Consider the following 19,442-nt stretch of genomic DNA (forward strand, 5'->3'; position numbering starts at 1 on the left):
ATTTATTAGTAACATTTATGTAAGATTTATAATAAAAATAGGAGCCACATCATTTTTATCCTATATTTGCTATTTCCCCAAGAAGTTAGCAGAGAAAAATGTAAAGGAGCTGTCAGTCTGTTAGCAGTATGTTTTAAATAAATGATTTCATGTTTGTGTATATAAAAGTATACATTTATTTATTTGTACTCCAGCCACTGTCCTCACTGTAACGGCTGTTGTTCTTACTTTCACTGGACAAGAGAATGGTGAAGTGAAACAGTGTTGAGCTTATTGCTTTCCTCTATGTGCAGATAGCCATAAATCTATATGCTATTCTGAGTAATGGAGCAATGGTATCATGGATTTGTCATGGACATGTAGCACTAGTAAGAAAAAAAAGTAAGGTATTAAGTTATTGAGAGTTTCAAAGTTATTCATTACAGTAAAATTACTTATACTATCCCAGTTGATGTAACAATTAACCTCAGTATTCCCTATTCTTACTTCCCCATGTATCAGCATGGGGGAAAAAATAGAAAAAAAGAAATATCTTAAGTTTCACTAGTTCTCTAAGTGTTTGGGTTATTGGACCAAGCCTGAAGCCAGGGTTCCTTTCGACTGCAGACTGTGCACTTGAAAGCATTTTTAGGGATAATGAAAAGAGAACCTATATTTTTACTCCAGAACTTTGTGCACTTGGCCATTTTTAGGAAGAGTTAAAAGAGGACCAGGATTATGGGAAATAGAGTTCTAATAAGTCTGTCTTCCATTAAGAAAGCTCTGACACAAAGCAAAGACCATATTTCATCTTTGAGAGTTGGAAGGGAGTAGTAGAACAATAGGATGAGCAATTGAATATCTAATTTTTAAAAAAGAATTAACAAATATTCATAGATTTAGTAGATTACTTAAAACTTTTAAATGATCTTTTAAAATATTACTTTAAATTCCTGTGGAAAAAATTACAAGACTTTAAATAAAAGTTGAAGAAACAAAGGAAAGAAGTGAGGAAAGAGGGAAGGAGGGAGTTAGGAAGGAAATGACAGAACAAAAAGAATGAAAGTAAGTCCAGAAACAAACCGAAATTATATGGTCAAATAATCTTCAACAAAAGAAGCAAGAATAGCCATTGGGAAACAGAAAGTCTATCTTACAAATGGTGTTGAGAAAAATGTACAGTTACATGCAAAAAAATTAAACTGGACCACCTTCTGACACCATACACAAAAGTAAATTGAAAATAGTTTAACGATCTGAATGTAAGACAGGAAACCATCAAAAATCCTAGAAGAGATCATAGGCAGTAACCTCTTTGACCTTGGCCCTAGCAACTACTTTCTAGTTTCTTCTGCGGCAAGGGAAACAAAAGCAAAAATAAACTATTGGAACTTCATCAAACAAAACAAAATGATACAAAACAGACAAATAATAACAAAAACATCCTAACAGTGAAGGAAACAATCAACAAAACAAAAGTCAACCTATGGAAAGGGAGAAGATATTTGCAAATGACATATCTGATAAAGGGTTAGTATCTAAAATATATACAGAACTTATAAAACTCAACACTAAAGTTTTCCAATTAAAAATGGGCAGAAGACACGAACAGACACTTTTCCAAAGAAGTCCTACAGATGGCCAATAGACACGAAAATATGCTCAATGTCACTCATCCTCAGGGAAATGCAAATCAAAACCACAATGAGGTATTACCTCACACCTGTAGAATGGCTAAAATCAAACACAAGAAACAAGTGTTGGTGTGGATGTGGAGAAAAATAGAACTATTGTATGATTCAGTAATCACACTAGTGGGTATTTACCTGAAGAAGACAAAAACACTAAATCAGAAGGATACATGCATCCCTGGTACTGCAGCATTATTTACCACAGCCTGATTAGGGAAGCAACCCAGGTGTCCATCAATAGATGAATGAACAAAGAAGATATGGTACATATACACAATGGAATATTATTCAACCATAGAGAGAATGAAATCTTGCTATTTACAGCAATATGGGTGGAGCTATACAGGATAATGGCAAGCAACATAAGGCAGTTAGAGAAAGACAAATACCATATGATTTCACTCATGTGGAATTTAAGGGGAAAAAAAGGAAAAATAAAAACAATCAAATTAAAGACAAAACAAATAAGCAAAACAGTCTCTTAACTATAGAGAACAAATAGATGGTTATCAGAGTGGAGGTGTGTGTGGGGTGTGGGTGAAATAAGTGATGAGGCTTAAGAGTACACTTGTCTTGATGAGCACTGAGTAATATATATAATTGTTGAATCACTATATTGTACACCTGAAACTAATGTAACACTGTATATTAACTATGCTAGAATTAAAAAAAAAAAAGGAAGGAAAGTGTGTATACATGTGATGAGGGGAGGGGTAGATGAAGAGACAAACAAAGAGATTTAAAAAGTAGAATTTACCCTTCCTTAAATTATGCAGCTTTTACAACCACTTAAATTAGGCATCAATATAATTCACATTATTTCTCTCACTGTAACTGTGACCTTAGATCTTACCTTTCTACATAATCTAGTAACCTGGAGCAGTGGTTTGAAGCAGGAGCATCATGACCTCCTACTGCATAGAGAAAACCATCGCACGTGGCCACTCCAACACCTCCCCTCCTCTTACACATTGGGGCACACATGTTCCACTTATTTGTATGAGGATCATAATATTCCATTGAACTCAAACAGGAACTGCCATCACGACCTCCAACTGAATATAACCTAAAAACACAATCAGAAAAACAAGATTTAATATTGTAGTCTGAATGACAAAATGTAGAAAAGGAGAAGTCCTTTAAAAATATTTTTTCTATCACCATATGAGTCTGAAATTGTTTTTTAATATTTACCTATTTATGTGCACAAGCGTGCAAGAGAGAGGCAGACAGAGGATCTGAAGCGGGCTCCACCAATGAACTATGAAATCATGACCTGAGCCAGAGTCAGACGTTTAACCAACTGAGCCACCTGGGCGCCCCTCAAATGTGTTTTAATAAGATTAGATATTATGGAATTTTTGCTTTACCAGTGGACATTATACTTAATATAATAGTAAATAGAAACTGAAAAATATAGTATTAAGTTTAAGTAAATGTATGGGAAGACACTATTGTTTAGTATATAAAATCATTCAGGTCTTAGATTTGCAAATGGATGAAAATGGAGGCTAACTAATGTTCGTTAGAAACTCTAGAATATGACATTTAAACTGATTTCATTTCCTAGATACATATTTTTAAAAAAGCTGTTTAATGTTTCTCTTAATGCTTAGCATAATAAAATGTTTCCAGTTGCCCAAATGTGCTCTTTATGGCTGTGGGCCTTTTGCTTGATTACTCACCATTGTCTGCCACATCGCAGTTTGCAGTGTGTCGAAAGTAACCAATAGGAACATTTTAAAGGACAAATGTTGGACAGTTTAACTCACAGAAACACCCAGAAGTGAAATATTCACTAAGAAGCTTTTATCATCCTAAACACTTCGTGAAATCGGAACTTCATTTATTTCTGTGAAGATCTAACTCTAAAGAAGTATGCTATAATCATGAGCTATTATTAACACAAATATTTTTTGCAGAAATTTTACTTATTAACTATGTTCACATAAGGCATCTTGTACAGTCCCTGGCACAGAATTTATAAGAAAAGTATCCCCTCTTTTTTCCTATTGTTTTAAAGGAATTGTTAGGGTGCCTCGGTAGCTCAATCTGTTAAGCGTCCGACTTCAGCTCAGGTAATGATATCACAGTTAGTGGGTTTGAGCCCTGCATCGGGCTCTGTGCTGACAGCTCAGAGCCTGGAGCCTGCTTCAGATTCTGCGTCTCCCTCTCTCTCTGAGGCTCCCCTACTCACGCTGTTTCTGTCTCTCTCAGAAATAAAACATTTAAAAAAATTGTTGACTTCAAGCTACTCTTTTATTTATACACACTACACTGACAAATTATAGTATTGATTTAGCTGACCCCAGCATTGCTAATACAGTATTTCTGTGCAATAATATACCACATATTTTCTTTTTCTGAAATTATTTAAAATACTAACATACAAATATATAGCTAAATGTATATAGAAACCAATGATAATTAAGCATATTGTTTACTTCTATAATGTAGAAGTCAAATATTGAGCCTAGGAGTATAGCCTTTTATTTGGAAATTAAATAGTCCTGAAAAGTGCACAAGTTACAACATCAATGACTTCTTTAATATAATTATGTATATTTCAAACCACTATTCATTCAGTCTTTTTTCTGTGTAACCCTCCCTTAATAAAATCCAGTAACACAGGGATTATACAAGAAAGAAATTTATGTAATGGTAATGAAAATGACATAATATTTGACAGCCCCTTTTGTAACATAAATGTTTGGTGTATGGTAGCTATTATTTTATAAATTACCTACTGCTGCCTAGGCTATGTTATCATGGTTTCTTTCATTTGGTACATGTCCCTTGTAATGTTTTTCTATATAGACTATATGGTATTATATAGTCCACAGGTGAACTATGAAATTACTGTAATTTCAATATAATATACTGATTAATACAAAGGCAAAATTACTTGATAAGAGTAAATGCACTGAATTTTTCCTCAAAAATGAACTTTGAAAAAGACATGAGAAAACTGTAATTTGTGTAAAAGATAATAGTGTCCTTTTGGACTGCTTTATGAATTCCTTGTTAAAACTAATGTATTTTCATACTTGTAAGGTTTTGAAAATTATGTACTTTACAAATATATGCTATCAGGGGCGCCTCGCTGGCTCAGTCGGTTGGGCATCCGACTTTGGCTCAGGTCATGATCTCACGGTTTGTGGGTTCAAGCCCCGCATCAGGCTCTGTGCGGAAAGCTAGCTCAGAGCCTGGAGCCTGCTTCCAATTCTGTATCTCCCTCTGTCTCTGACTCTCTCCTGCTCATGTTGTGTGTCTTTCTCTCTCAGAAATAAATGAAACATTAAAAAAATATATATATATGTTATCAAACATTATCTCTAATTCACTTATTTTGAAACAAATTTGCTAAGTGACTGTGAATTAAAATGCAACAATATATAAGAATAATAACTATTACTATAAGTATTTTTAAAGTTATAAAAATAACCAAGGGATAGAAACAGTATATTCTCCAGCAGTTAGAATAAAGGCAATTATGTATACATGTAACTTCATGGACAATTATCTTCTCAGATCTGCCCTCATAAACTGTTTAATCATAACATAGGTTGATTCCCTGCTTTGTTTCACTCCAATGACAAATTAGATGCTGTGAATCGGAAGAGCAGAGGAGAATCTGATGCTAGAAGTAAATGTACTGACAAGATAGGAAGTGTCAGCTGACAGTTTCACAGCGAGAAAGGAAACGTGACATTTTAACTTAGAGTTGAAAGATGAGTGGAAATTTGTAAGATGAAGAAACGGGGAAAAGCATTACATGCAGGGGGAAACATTATGCATAAAGACAAGGGGCATGAAAGGTCACAGCAGGTGATAAATAAAGAGTGGCAGGTATGTCATATTGATAGAAGGGGGGTGTGGTGAAGGAGGGAAAGAAGAGATGCAGCTGGTAGATGAAAAGATTAGCCTGGGAATGAAGGGCTCGTGTGCCATGCAGCCGCACTGGGATTTCACTCTTGCTCAATGAGAAAAAGACAGAAATAACATTCTGGGAATCATCAGGGTCATAGTTCAGTTTGTTATGATATTGACCAATATATCCCTTGCATGCCAAGAACTGGCAGGAGATCAAAAATATCCCTGATTTAAGTAAACTCTTCTGAATTTTGCAGAGAATGGCAAGAATCTGGGCCTTCCCATGCTACTTTCCCTAACTTGTCTGTTTATTCAGCCCACGGATGTGTTTTCTCTCAGGTTGAGCAACCAGGTCTCAGTGTTTAAAGACCGAGTTGCCAGGTGCCCATCTGAGTGAGTGTCATGTATTTAATATTGTAGTAAATAAAATATAGCAGCTTCAGGAAACAAATCCTGTATTAGTAAGGAGATGGGTTCAAATGTGTGGAGACCCAGGCTGTTTCCCACTTTAAACCATATCATCAGTAGAGTATGACACTTTGTCAAAAACTGTGAGGAATCTGAAATTCATTTACTACTTGAAATCTGACAAATTAGTCTAGCATAGCTTCATAGATGCTGGAAGAAGACACAGACTCCTAGATTGGAGAAAAAAAATGCTACTGTTCACAGGACAATAAGCAGCATGAGCTTCATGTTCACATTGGTTCTTTTCCGCTGCCAAGTGGCAGTGGGTGGAGAACAGGCTCAAACAAACACTGCACATGCAGTGGGATTTGGCCTTTCTCACATCTAAGGAACAGTAAGTTTAGGAAATGCTATTTCTTTTTTCTTTAATGTTTTATTTACTTCTGAGAGAGCGAGACAGCGTGAGCAGGGGAGAGTCAAAGAGAGAGAGAGGGAGACACAGAATCTGAAACAGGCTCCAGGCTCTGAGCTGTCCGCACAGAGCCCGACGCGGGGCTCGAACCCACAAACTGTGAGATCACCACCTGAGCGGAAGAAGGATGCTTAACCGACTGAGCCACCCAGGCACCCCAAGGAGATGCTAATTCTTTAAAGAAGGCTCCCAACCAAACTGCCCAAACTTTGCTGTGAAAGGAGCCATTATCTTTATTATTCTGGCCAAGGAACAAATCTGCTCTCTGCTCCAAATAAAGACAGTGTTTCTATCTTCCATAGCTATTTGATTTACAAATATCCTTGCAAGACAGTGTGAAAAAAACAGTTGCCAGAACTTCTTTCTTGGGAAATGTACAGTAATGCTATAACCCCATTGTAGCGTTCCCTGCAAACCCTCTTGTGCTGATTGCTGAGGTAGCCCCTGCTATCACAACCACAGTACGAACAGCAGAAAAAAGAAAAAAGTAGGAGTGCACCCATTTCCTATAAGAATCTATTTTCTGTTTCGTCTTGTTTTGGTTTTTTTTAGAGTCCACATATTAATAAACAAACAAAAAACAATCATACCTATAAATACAGAGAACAGGGGTGTCTGAGTGGCTCAGTTAGTAGAACATCTGACTCTTGATTTGGGTTCAGGTCATAATCCCAGGGTCCTAGGATTGAGCTCCTTGTCAAGCACCATGATGAGCATCGTGCCTGCTTATGTTTTTCTTTCTGGGGCAGCTGAATCATGATCTCACCATTCATAGGTTTGAGCCCGGTGCCGGACTCTGTGCTGACAGCTTAGAGTCTGGAGCCTGCTTTAGATTCTGTGTCTCCCTCTCTTTCTCTGTCCCTCCCCCACTTGTACTCTCTCTGTATCTCAAAAATAAATAAATGTTAAAAAATAATTAAGGGAGCCTGGGTGGCTCAGTTGGTTGAAGCATCTGACTTTGGCTCTGGTCATGGTCTCACGGTTTGTGGGTTCCAGCTCCATGTCGGTCTCTGTGCTGACAGCTCAGAGCCTGGATCCTGTTTCGGATTCTGCGTCTCCCTCTCACTCTGCTCCTCCTCTGCTCACCCTCAATCTCTCTCTCAGAAATAAATAAATATTTAAAAAATTTTAAAAATATTTTCTTTTTCTCTTCCTCTGCCCCCTCCTACCCCCCCAAAAAAATAAATTTAAAAATTAAATAACTACAGAGAACAAACTGAGGGTTGTTAGAGAGAAAGGGCGTGAGAGTGGGCAAAACTGGTGACAGCGTGGAGGAGACACAGGCTTCCAGTTAAGGAATAAGTCATGGGAATAAAAGGCACAGAATAGAGAATATAGTCAATGACATTGTAACAGTGCTTTAAGGAAGGTGACAGATGGTACCTATACCTGTGGTGAGCATAACATAAAGGGAAGTTAAGTTATTATCTTGTATGCCAGAAACTACTGCCACTATGTGCATCAAATATACTCAAAATAAATAAAATTAACTAGTACATCTTTATTATTCATTTGTTTTATATAGTTTATTGTCAAGCTAGCTAACATACAGCGTATACAGTGTGCTCTTGCCTTTGGGGGTAGATTCCCATGATTCATCACTTATATAAAACACCCAATGCTCTTCCCAACAAGTGCCCTCCTCAATGCCCATCACCCACTTCTCCATCCCCCCAAGCCCTTCAGTTTGTTCTTTGTATTTAAGAGTATCTTATGGTTTGCCTCCCTCTCTGTTTGTAATAATCTTTTTTCTTTCCCTTCCCCCAGGGTGTTCTGTTAAGTTTCTCAATTTCAACAAATGAGTGAAAACTTATGATATCTGTCTTTCTCTGACTGACTTATTTCAATTAGCATAATACCCTCCAGCTCCATCCATATTGTTGCAAGTGGCAATATTTCATTCTTTTTCATTGGCATGTAGCATTCCATTGTATATATAAACCACATCTTTTTTATTCATCAGTTAGTTGACGGACATTTGGGCTCTTCCATAATTTGGCTATTGTTGGTAGTTCCGCTACAAACATTAGGTACATGTGCCCCTATAAATCATTACTCCTTTATCCTTTGGATAAATTCCTAGTAGTGCTCTTGCTGGGTCATAGGGTAATTCTATTTTTGATTTTTTGAGGAACATCCACACTGCTTTCCAGAGCGGCTGCAACAGTTTGCATTCCAACCAACAATGCAAGAGGGTTCCCCTTTCTCCATATTCTTGCCAATATCTGTTGTTTACTGATTTTTAATTTTAGCCACCCTGACCAGTGTGATGTGGTATCTCAATATAGTTTTGATTTGTATTTCTCTGGTGATGAACAATGTTGAGCATCTTTTCATGGGTCTGTTAGCCATTTGGGTGTCTTCTTTGGTAAAGTCTCTTCATGTCTTCTGCCATTTCTTCCCTAGGTTATTTGTTTTTCAGGTGGTTAAGCTGCTAAGTTATTTATAGATAATGGATACTAACCCTTTATCTGATATGTCATTTGCAAATATCTTCTCCCATTCCATCAATTGCCTTTCAGTTTTGTTGATTGTTTCCTTTGCTGTGCAGAAGCTTTTTATGTTGATGAGGTTCTAATAGTTCATTTTTGCTTTTATTCCCCTTGTCTTCAGAGACGTGTCAACTAAGAAGTTGCTGTGGCTGAGGTCAAAGAAGTTGTTGCCTGTTTTCTCTTCTAGGATTTTGATTGTTTCCTGTCTCAAATTTAGGCCTTTCATCTATTTTGAATAAATTTTTGTGTATGGTATAAGAAAGTGGTCCAAGATTGTGATGCCTCCAGCTTTGGTTTCCTTTTTGAACATTACATTGCCTATTCAGGGTCTTTTGTGGTTCCATACACATTTTAAGATTATTTGTTCTAGCTCTGAGAAGAATGCTGTGCTATTTTGATTGGATTGCACTGAATATGTAGATTGCTTTGGGTAGTAATAGACATTTTAACAATATTTGTTCTTTCAATCTATGAGCATGGAATGTTTTTTCCATTTCTTTGTCTTCTTCAATTTCCTTCTTAAGCTTCTATAGTTTTTAGCATACAGATCTTTTACCTATTTGGTTAGGTTTATTCCTAAATATTTTATGATTCTTGGTGCAATTGTAAATGGGATCAATTCCTTGATATCTCTTTCTGTTGCTTCATTATTGGTGTATAGAAATGCAACTGATTTCTGTACACTGATTTTATAGCCTGAGGCTTTGGTGATTTCATGTATCAGTTATAGCAATGTTTTGGTATTGGTAGAGTCCATTTTTTAAAAATTGCACAGCTCACTTCTGATATACCAAACATAATCAATGGCAATAAGTAATTGATAAGGTATTGAAATATGTTTTTTTTTTTAATTTTAGGTGGCTATCAGCTTAATTAACAATGAGTATTTATATTTCATAAAAAAAAGAGTGACTGAGTATTAGGAGACAATTAGAAGTTCCTGATATAGCACTACATCTTTTTTAGCCCTGTGTGTCATTATGCATTCTACCCTAAACACCCTTTTCCTACATAAGCTATCTTACTTCTCATTCATCTCTCAATTAGTTCACATGCACTGAATTATGCTAGAAAGTCTTCCCTGATCTCACTTTGTCTTTTTCCAAAAAAATTAACATTGTTTATAAACTGTATCCTGGGAAGAGTTACTTAAATAACTTTATGCTTTATCAATAGTTCATACTATATAATATAGAGTAAATTATTATAATTTATAATAGTGATACTTTATCAATAGTGCATATTTTGGGATAGCTGTAACCAAACCTAATTTCATCTGCCTGATGAGTAGCAAAGACCATCACTAAAACACAGAGTATGCAGTAAAGGAAGGGCATATTGCAGAGGCAGCCCAATGAGACAGAAGGGCAAGCCTCAAACCTGCCCTTCTGAAGGAGTAGGGGAAATCTAAAGTCAAGTGGAAAATAACTGCTTAAATATTTCAGCTGAGGGGCACCTGGGTGGCTCAGTTGGGTAAGTGTTCAACTCTTGATTTTGGCTCAGATCATGATCTCATGGTTCATGGGATCAAGCTGAGTATCAGACTCTGAGCTGATCATGGAGCCTGCTTGGAATTTTCTCCCTCTCTGTCCCCTGCTTACAAAATAAATAAATAAATAAATAAACTTGAAAAATAATGAAAAAAATATTGCAAGTGAGAGTCGCCCCATTAACTCTTTGGTTACAAGTTTCCATCTCCACTGTCTTTTGATCACTGCTCATTCTTGAGGGAATTGGGAGGATGACCTCTCTATTTACTTTCTGCTGAAATGGAGGGAAGATTGGGATTAGAGGAATGCAGCATTTAGTTCCAGGTTGAAACCCAACATTCTGCGTTACCAAAGTTTTTGTACTTTGGTTATCAGTCTATTTTATCTAGGGCTCTAGGGGAGATTTGTTGTAAACAAGTATCTTCTTAGACTTTTTTATTTTTTACAGGAGAACAAATCTACACCTTTATTTATTTACTTTTCAGTTAGTTTAGATCCTTGAGGGGTAGAGCATCACACGGATTCTGTGGCCAATGGCTTTAGCAGGAAGGTTGCTTCGGAATTTTGCACGAACCATGCCACTGTTTCCATGAGCATGAGTTACTTTTCCCCAGATTACTCTGGTTTTACTTGGTTTGCCACCAGGAGTCACTGTGTTGTTCTTTGTTTTGTACACATAAGCACATCTCTTGCCTAGATAGAACTCAGTTTCATCTCGGGCATAAACACCTTGAACTTTAAGAACAGCTGTGTGCTCCCTCTGGTTCCTGAGACTCCGTTTATAGCCAGCAAAAATGGCTTTGGACCACAACCTTCCAGACATATTTGTCGTTCCAGGAGTCCTGTTCCCAGCAGGCCTCCACAGGTTCAAAGATAGTGGAAAGAGGAGTATCTTGTTATACTTATTGACTGATTTCTTCAGGCCAGTTCTCCTAAATAGTAGTTTTAGATCCATCAGAGACTTGCTAGACCAAGGAGGGATATTTAAATGCTCTCCTTGCTGCCTGTGTATAGGGAACCTGTGGATTCTTGTCATTTGAGTGTGACGAATCATGGCTTAATTCCCTTTAGTTTCACTGAAGAACAGGTGGTCAACAGCAGTTCATAAGGTCCTGTCCAACAGGCCTGGAGTTGGTACTCCACCTACTTGGTTTTCTACGTCTTTAATAACAGCGAGTCTCCAGAACTCGGGAGGTATAAGGAAATATCTGTAGGGTAAATCAACCTGCTGTTTTGAATGTACTGATATTATCCAATTTCCTAATGTAAGCCCCATCAGGGACTTCTAAGTCATGGAAGAGTGTAGAAAGAGTCTTCCATACAACATTTCACAGGGGCCTAACCCCTACCTCCTTTTAAAGGCCACTCTTGGGGCGCCTGGGTGGCTTAGTCGGTTAAGCGTCCGACTTTCACTTAGGTCATGATCTCGCGGTTNTTCCATTGAGATAGAGTCTCCAGGAAATGTGTAATTTCCATTCAACGTCCAAGGCATTGAAGACTGCTTGTGTGACTTTTGCCACAAANCCATTGAGATAGAGTCTCCAGGAAATATGTAATTTCCATTCAACGTCCAAGGCATTGAAGACTGCTTGTGTGACTTTTGCCACAAATGCTGGTCCAGTGTGCCGCTCTGCATTGTTACTGGAAATCCAAACCTAGGAATGATTTTGCGTGACACTGTTTTGACAACTTCTGAGGCCTTTTCTGAAGGTCATAGAAAAACTTCAATCCCGTTTGTAAAAGGGTCTACAAATATTAGCAAATATTGGAAATTACCTATTGTTTCTGGCATCATGGTAAAGTCTACATGCCTGCCTTCTCCTGGTCCGGTGCCTCTAAGTTGTATACCTTTTAAAGTGGAGAAAGCCCAGCCTTAGTATTGTTTTTAGCACAATGTCACATTTTTAAATAGTTCTCTGAAGACTGAGACCAGCAATACACTTCCGGGTCCACTGAAGAGTAGTATCTTGCCTATAATGGACACTTTAGGGAATGTGGTTAATCATTTCTTCCACAAAGTGTTCTGGGATAAGAATTCAACACATTTCCAGTTGTTCTTTTACTGCCAGCATGGTGTCCAAACCCCATTCCTTAGCTATTCTGAGGAATATTGGGGCTTTTATTTCATTACATCTATGTCTGGGACTAAAGCCATTACAGGGTCTTTTGGAGCTTTTGTATGGACTGCTAACCTGGCAGCTTGATCTGCCCAACTCTGCCCTTGGGTTCCTGCACAGTAGTATTTCTGGTGCCCTCAACAGTGCACAGTAGCTGACGGGCCACCACTACATCCAGCTCTTCATCGTCTTTGATCCATGAAACTGTTCCGTCCATAAACATCTCAGTGTCTGGATTTTCCAATGGCAGATCCATCAGACTGGGATGGCTGGAATAAAACTATTAAATTATCTGTGTGTCTGGTGATCTGAGTGGCCTACATAGCAATAGTCATGAAGATTGTCTAAACATGGACCATGTAGCAATTTTTTCTCTGAAGTTTACCTCAAGTTGTCTAGTTTCAGTTACCAGGGCTTCAGGAAAAGAAAAACTTGCAGTTTTCGTTCTTGGTGATTCCAACTCAAGAAAATGGGAAAAAATGGAAACATTAGTTGGGAGAGTCTTGTCAGATATTTGAGAAAACAGAAAATTCAGTATCCAGTCCAGTTTGTTTAGGCAAACAACAAACATTCAAAGACAGTTAATCAGAGCTAGAATCTAACATCCATAAAAACATGTTACTGAAACAAAATATCTCTTTAAAATCAGCCTCATTTCCAAATATAGCCAAATTATGACTAATTTGTAAAATAAGTCCAATGTATCAAACTTGGCTTCATTATTTACATAAGCACAGCAAGAATACTGGTTGACCATAGAGGTTACGTTTTTTTAAATCAACTTTTCTGGATTTCTTTCCTTTGTTTTTGCTTGCTTGCTTGCTTGCTTATTCATTTATTCATTTATTCATTTATTTATTTATTTAAGAGAGAGCATGCGAACAAGGAAGGGGCAGAGAGAGAGGAAGAGAGAGAGAATCCCAAGCAGGCTCCACACTGTCAGCACAGAGCCCAACACAGAGCACAGAGCCCAACTCACAAACAGGTGAGATCTTGACCTGAGCCAAAGCCAGATGCTTAACCAACTGAGCCATCCATGTGCCCCTTGCTGGAAATTTTCATAAAGAACTTCAGATTGAATTTGTAACAGTTTCTCAAGGCTAAGAAGCTAAGACAATAACTGCTATCCGGCTTAGCCTGCAATACCTATAGATCTGAGTGAATTCCTTTCATCTATAAGTCCCCTAAATATCCTGAAGTTTCTGCACCTCTAAGGAAGTAACCATCTTTACTCCCCTGGTAAGGCTCCTGGGAATCCTATAAACAAGGTACCAGGACAGTTTTTCCAAGGGGCTTCATTGGCTTCATAAAGTCAACCTTGGCTCTTTGAAACTATTTGGTTATAGCTGAGTCTATGAACAATTCCTTCAAATATGACTGTGCAGCCAAACCTCAGTCAAACAAACGTTTCCAATTGTGTCCTTTTACAAGTGGACTGGATTCTTATTGAACTCCTGCGAATAAATACATTGTCATGGAAACATGAGAATACTCATTGAGAATTTTTGATTTCTGGAAGGATGTTAAGGAGAGAATGATAAATGTTTCATATTTGTTTGCAAAGAAATATTTTTTAAAATTTATGTAAGTCATAGATAGCCTTAAGTCTAGAAGAGCAAACTTTAGAGAAACAGCAATGTTCTAATAAACAAGAGTCTCTTTGGATGCAGCTTTCCTATTACTTCTAGAAATACTTAGTTGAGTTTTATGACATTAAAGGTATCAGAGACCTATATTTGTCATTACAATGAAATTGACAAGGAAACTCGGTGGCATACAACATTTTAATAATTAGAATTACAAGTGATGATAATTATAGTAGAATGTATGGATTTTTTATAGTTTCTGGAATAGTTATAACATTCAACCAGATAATAAAACTTAAGAAGGATTATCATCACTCATCTGACAATGCTTCCCATGTAATTTGATGTACCAAAGAAATAAGCCTAATTAGTCAAAAAATACTTTATCTGGAAGTTGAATTTTGGGAAGTTTATGAAATATCAGGAGGTTTTAAAGCACATGCTTAAATAAAATTGTAGGTCATTACAAAACTTAATGATTATCTATTGATTCTAAAGGCAAATACAGAGGGTTACATAGTTGTTAACAAAACTTAGCTCTTTTAATATTGAGAAGAGTCAACGTTACATAATCAACAGTTAATGAAGACAAAACATAGACACTTATTTTTTTCTAGGCTTAAAGAAAAGCTTTGTTTAGAGTTTAGACCAATAATCTAAGAAAACTCATTTTAACACAGAGGAAAAACAAATTCCAGTTTTATACTGGTGTACCTCTGATATTAAAACTCATTTATTCCAACAAGGTCAAATTTTTAAAAATGTATGCAGTCCCTCCTTTTTCCTCCTTGTCATCTCCCATGTTGATATGTACTTACTGAGACAAGGACATCCAGGGCACCGCTTGGATCTGAGTTCTTGTGCCGGACGTGTGATGTGCTGACTAGAATCTCTATCAGGAATGAAGGACTCTCAGCTACAGGAAGGTTGCCAAGAGTCCTCAGCTCTCGGAGGCCATCAGGGATCACCTTGACTGAAGACAGCTGCCTTGCCAAGGGCATGCCCTCTGCCCAGGTGGTCACATCCTATGACTGTCATAAAAGTCCAGCCTTTTTGCCCAAATTTAGAATAGTTCTGAGGGTAATTCAACTTTTGGAACTCCTCAGAGAATAGTTAATGCTTCTGTTGATATTGCATCACTGCTCAACTTCTTCCTAATCTTGCTCTCTTATACTTCCTTCTCTTCCTTAATAAACTACTTTATGTACTAATCTCCATAATCTTAATCAGTCTGAACCACGTACAAAATTCCTTCCCAAATATTCCCTTCCCCTAAACCTTCTACAGTTGTCCTATTTACATTCAGAGTTTGTCCTAAGTTTTCCCTTTTTAAATACCCAGTCTCATTTCCCTTGCATACAGAGTTGTTTCCCTTATTATTTCCCGTAGTCTTAATTACATGTATTAAAATTATTTATATTTATTTATTTATATTTAGATCACCCATAAACTTCATGAGGCATTAGACAAAGTCCAAGTTTTTTTTCTTTTCTGATGAACATTTCAATGGAGATAACATGAACTTATCTGATTTTCAGTAAGCATAGACAGAATAAAAATTTATATGTAATGCTGATAATTCTGAAGACATGTCCATTTTAAATTAAAACAACCTTAAATTAGCTTTAACTGAATTATTTTCCCAGATCATATGAACTTGCAAAACAATTGGGTTAGTTTTTATCTTTCTGAGTCTTAGAATACCCAATTTTTGTAAGTGCTTACCTTTAAACTGACTACATAGAGGTTTTTTGCAAATTAATTTTAGCAATACCATCCAGCAGTAGAGAGAATATCACATTTACAACATACGTGGAGACACATACAAATATATAAACAAGATACAAACAACATGTTAAAGGCCCAATTTCCAAAAATCTCCCTTTACAACACAAATCTAATTGCAAGTTGGTATTACAATTTGTAGATCCATTAATTGGTCATTTTTCTCTGGAGTTTAATAAACATTGTGTCCAACCAGCGTTGTGCAAAAACGATCGCCAAATTTTAAAAAAATACAGCCCAAAGGGTTGCATGCAGGGGTCAAACTATCATTTCCCCATTCTCCAATGAGAACGAGGGTGTTTTTTTGTTTTTTTGTTTTTTTTTACCATAAGCAGCAGCCATAACCAAACCAAATGAAGCCCAGAATACCTATGTGAGCTCTGGTTCCTCCCTAAAAGTCAGAACTTGACCTACTGATTGTAATGGCTTCCTAGTCAGTCTTTTCTTAATCAAGCAAGAAAAGAGGCCAAAAGAATGCAAGTCCATATTTGGAGGTTAACCAAATGAGTGAAAGATTCTAAACCAAAATAAAAGGGAGAAGACGTAAGCTCACCTGTGGTTGCACACAAAATACCTACCATGAGACGTCTGTCCAAACTGAAATCAAAAACCATTTCCTTGCCACAGCAGGAGTGGGGCCCCAAGGATGGTCCCTAGGACAGAGTCCAGGCTGCTGCATGGACTCATCACCTGACGCTGGTTAGCAGATGAGGACCTACAAACCAAGGGCAAAGAGCTCTTGCCTGGTTTACCAAATTTGTAACCAAACTTAAGTTCCTCTGCCAGATGTGCAGCAAAGACAATCACTAAGACATGACGTATGCAACAAGGAAACAATGTATTCTAGAGGCAGCCAAGCAAAGAGACGGAAAGACAAGTATCAAATCTACCCTCCTGAAGCAAGAGGGTCAGGGAAATTTAAAGGCAAAATAAAAAGTTCTGGGTAAAACATCACAGCTGCTCTTATTAGTCTGCAGGTGAGAGTAGTTCCATTAACCCTTCGGTTACCAGTTTCATGGTTACAGAAACTGTTTACAATACTATTATCGCCATATTTAAAGGTCTTCCTGACTGAGCCTATAATATTAAAAACATAATTTTCACTCACAGCATATTGTTACCCAGAAACTATGTTCAGAAATCCCTTTCCCTGCATAATAAAAATATAAGAATTTCACAACCCCCACAGTATAAAACCTTTGAAGAAGCTCCCTGGCCCCAGAACTCTGTTTGATCCTTTGTTTCTCAATTGATAGAAAACTCTTTAATTTGATCCCAAGAGAAGTCTTGTCAGTGCTGCTGTCAGAATAGTCCAACATCTGCTCTTCAGGGAACTCTTTCGTGAGAGGTTCTTGTTAGAGTATCTTACAGCACAGGGAGCCGAATTTCAGGAAGCTTGCAACAGGTTGTACAACTGCTCTTGTCCCTGCTGCTATAAAATGTGGATACGTGTGGCAAATTTAGTCTGAGATTTGCTGACTTTGCAACATGGCTGGTAAGCAAGGTTGTATCTGGAAGTCTGATAGCACTTATCTTTAATTACTAGGACATGCCCAGTTTTTAAAAGAAACATATGCTTGTAAACATGCACAGAAATTTGGGTCAATTAACCATATTCCAAAACTTGGTAGAACTTACTAACCTAACTCCTGGGAGAAATGGAACATACTACCTGCATGTTTCCTTGCCAGCAACTCCTCTCCAGTGATTACAATTCTGCATTTCCTTCCTTTGATGCTTCCTATTTCCCTTTAACATAATGTAAGCTCTCTGAGGGCAGATTTGATTTATTTTCTTTGGCATATTACCATGGCCAGTACAGGTTTGTACATTTTTAAAAAATGAATTAAGTGCTGCTTTCCAATTCTTGAAAAAGGGCGATTCATCTATAGAATTTGTCAAAGAAAAAGCACCTATGTTCCACAGAAATAAAATTTTGACAAATGGCAGAAAAAAGTATTAATCATGTGTCCTGGGGACACAAAACAAAAAGAGATTAAATTTAAATGGGTGAAGTTAAAAAAGTCATTTATGGAAAGGTGCAGATTGAACTAGGCTTTGGATGATGGAAAATAATATAAATGTTCTCATTTAGGTTTTATTTGGGTAAAAGAAAATCTTAATGCATCTTTAATACTTCCTGACACTATTATTCTCAAGTGCAATCATCTGAATCCTTTTACTATTGATCTTGCTACATGGAATTTAATGCGCATAGAGAACGAGTCAGGCTTGTGTTAGGCTGGAGTTGTGTCACTTTGGAGAGATTTCAAATGTATCCGAAGGTGTGGTGAAAATTTGAGAAGAGAAACTAAGTGGACAGAGGGTAGTGAGTACAGAGTCACAAGATACAAAGGAAAAAAAAAACCAAAACAATGGAAAAGAAATGGAAGCAGAGAGATGAGTCTGTGAAAGGGCCAAAGTGTGTGTACCATGTGGACATGTTTGAGAAACCTGAGCGATTCAGTATGGCTGGGGCAGAGCGCGCTGGTGTAAGGACACAAGTCTAAACCAGACTGACTCCATAACAGGCTTTAAGTTTCCCCTCTTAACTAGAAGGCCTTTCAGTTTCCCTGAAACTATCAGGCAGCTACACATTGCCCAAGGCGGAAGAAACTGCCCATCACATCACTCCACCATACTACCTTGGCAACACCCAATTAAGAAAGGCCAGCAACTATAGATAAAACTCTGTTACCTAATGTTAAAGTTAACCCGTTAGGCGCCGAAAAAGACCCTAGACTCGCTCTGTAATTGGTTGAATTTAAAAGTACTCTAAATGTTGCAATTGGGTCTCGCCAAAAGTAACAAATACTCTAGACAATGTGTATGGTTAAACCCGCTGTCAATAATGTTGTATAATTATGATTGGATCACTGTTCCTATGTCAACAACTTCTGTAATTCCCCTGTTACAAAACCCCATGAAAACCCTACTCTGCCTTTGTTCGGGGCTCACAGCAAGGATCCACTCCACTGGTAAAGTCTGTGAGCCCGAGCTCGAGCCCGTAATAAAGCCCTTTGCCTTTGCATGCGTGACTCGGTCTCCCCGGTGGTCTCTAGTCGTTGAGGATACTGCAATCTGGGTATAACACTGGAAGGCAGCGGGTAAAAGTGGAGACGAGAAGGAAAGTGAGGGGTCTATCACAAAAGATGGCATATGCCAGACTGAGAGGTCTGGAAGCAGCCTTGCTCCACAGGGAGCCCAAATGAATTGTCTTCCATTGCTCCACATTCTAGTTCTGAGACATGGCTTATCCAATAATCCCTTTGGGCCACTAGAATATGCGGTATCCAGTCTACTAGTGTGATGAGACTCCAATAATTTTATAGTTTCCTTGGAAAATTGTAAATTATTCTTCAGCTAGAGTGATCATCATGAAATGCAACCATGTCACAGCCCTTTCGCAACCTTTTATAACAGCTTCACTTTAGCCAAGTTGCTGTATGACCTGGGGCCTGCGTTTCTCTCCAATCCTTGCTGCCATTCTCTCTCATTATGTTACAGCCAAACTTAACTTTTCTTCCTTTTGTTTGCATTTCACACTGG

General features: G+C 37.6%; 1 protein-coding gene and 1 pseudogene across 2 annotated transcripts in view; both read right to left on the minus strand.

Moving 5' to 3' along the window:
• The window catches only part of KLHL1 (kelch like family member 1), a 355,540-nt gene that overhangs the window by 18,844 nt on the left and 317,254 nt on the right, over positions 1–19,442 (minus strand). For both annotated transcript variants that reach the window (XM_077767989.1, XM_077767988.1), the window contains one exon: positions 2,524–2,736. In XM_077767989.1, the coding sequence (XP_077624115.1) occupies positions 2,524–2,736 (213 nt within the window). The remainder of the gene's footprint in view (positions 1–2,523; positions 2,737–19,442) is intronic.
• LOC144234667 (large ribosomal subunit protein eL33 pseudogene) lies at positions 10,896–11,228 on the minus strand (annotated as a pseudogene).

This window comes from Crocuta crocuta, unplaced genomic scaffold, assembly GCF_008692635.1.
Source record: "Crocuta crocuta isolate KB4526 unplaced genomic scaffold, BGI_CrCroc_1.0 scaffold115, whole genome shotgun sequence".
Taxonomy (NCBI): Eukaryota; Metazoa; Chordata; class Mammalia; order Carnivora; family Hyaenidae; genus Crocuta; species Crocuta crocuta.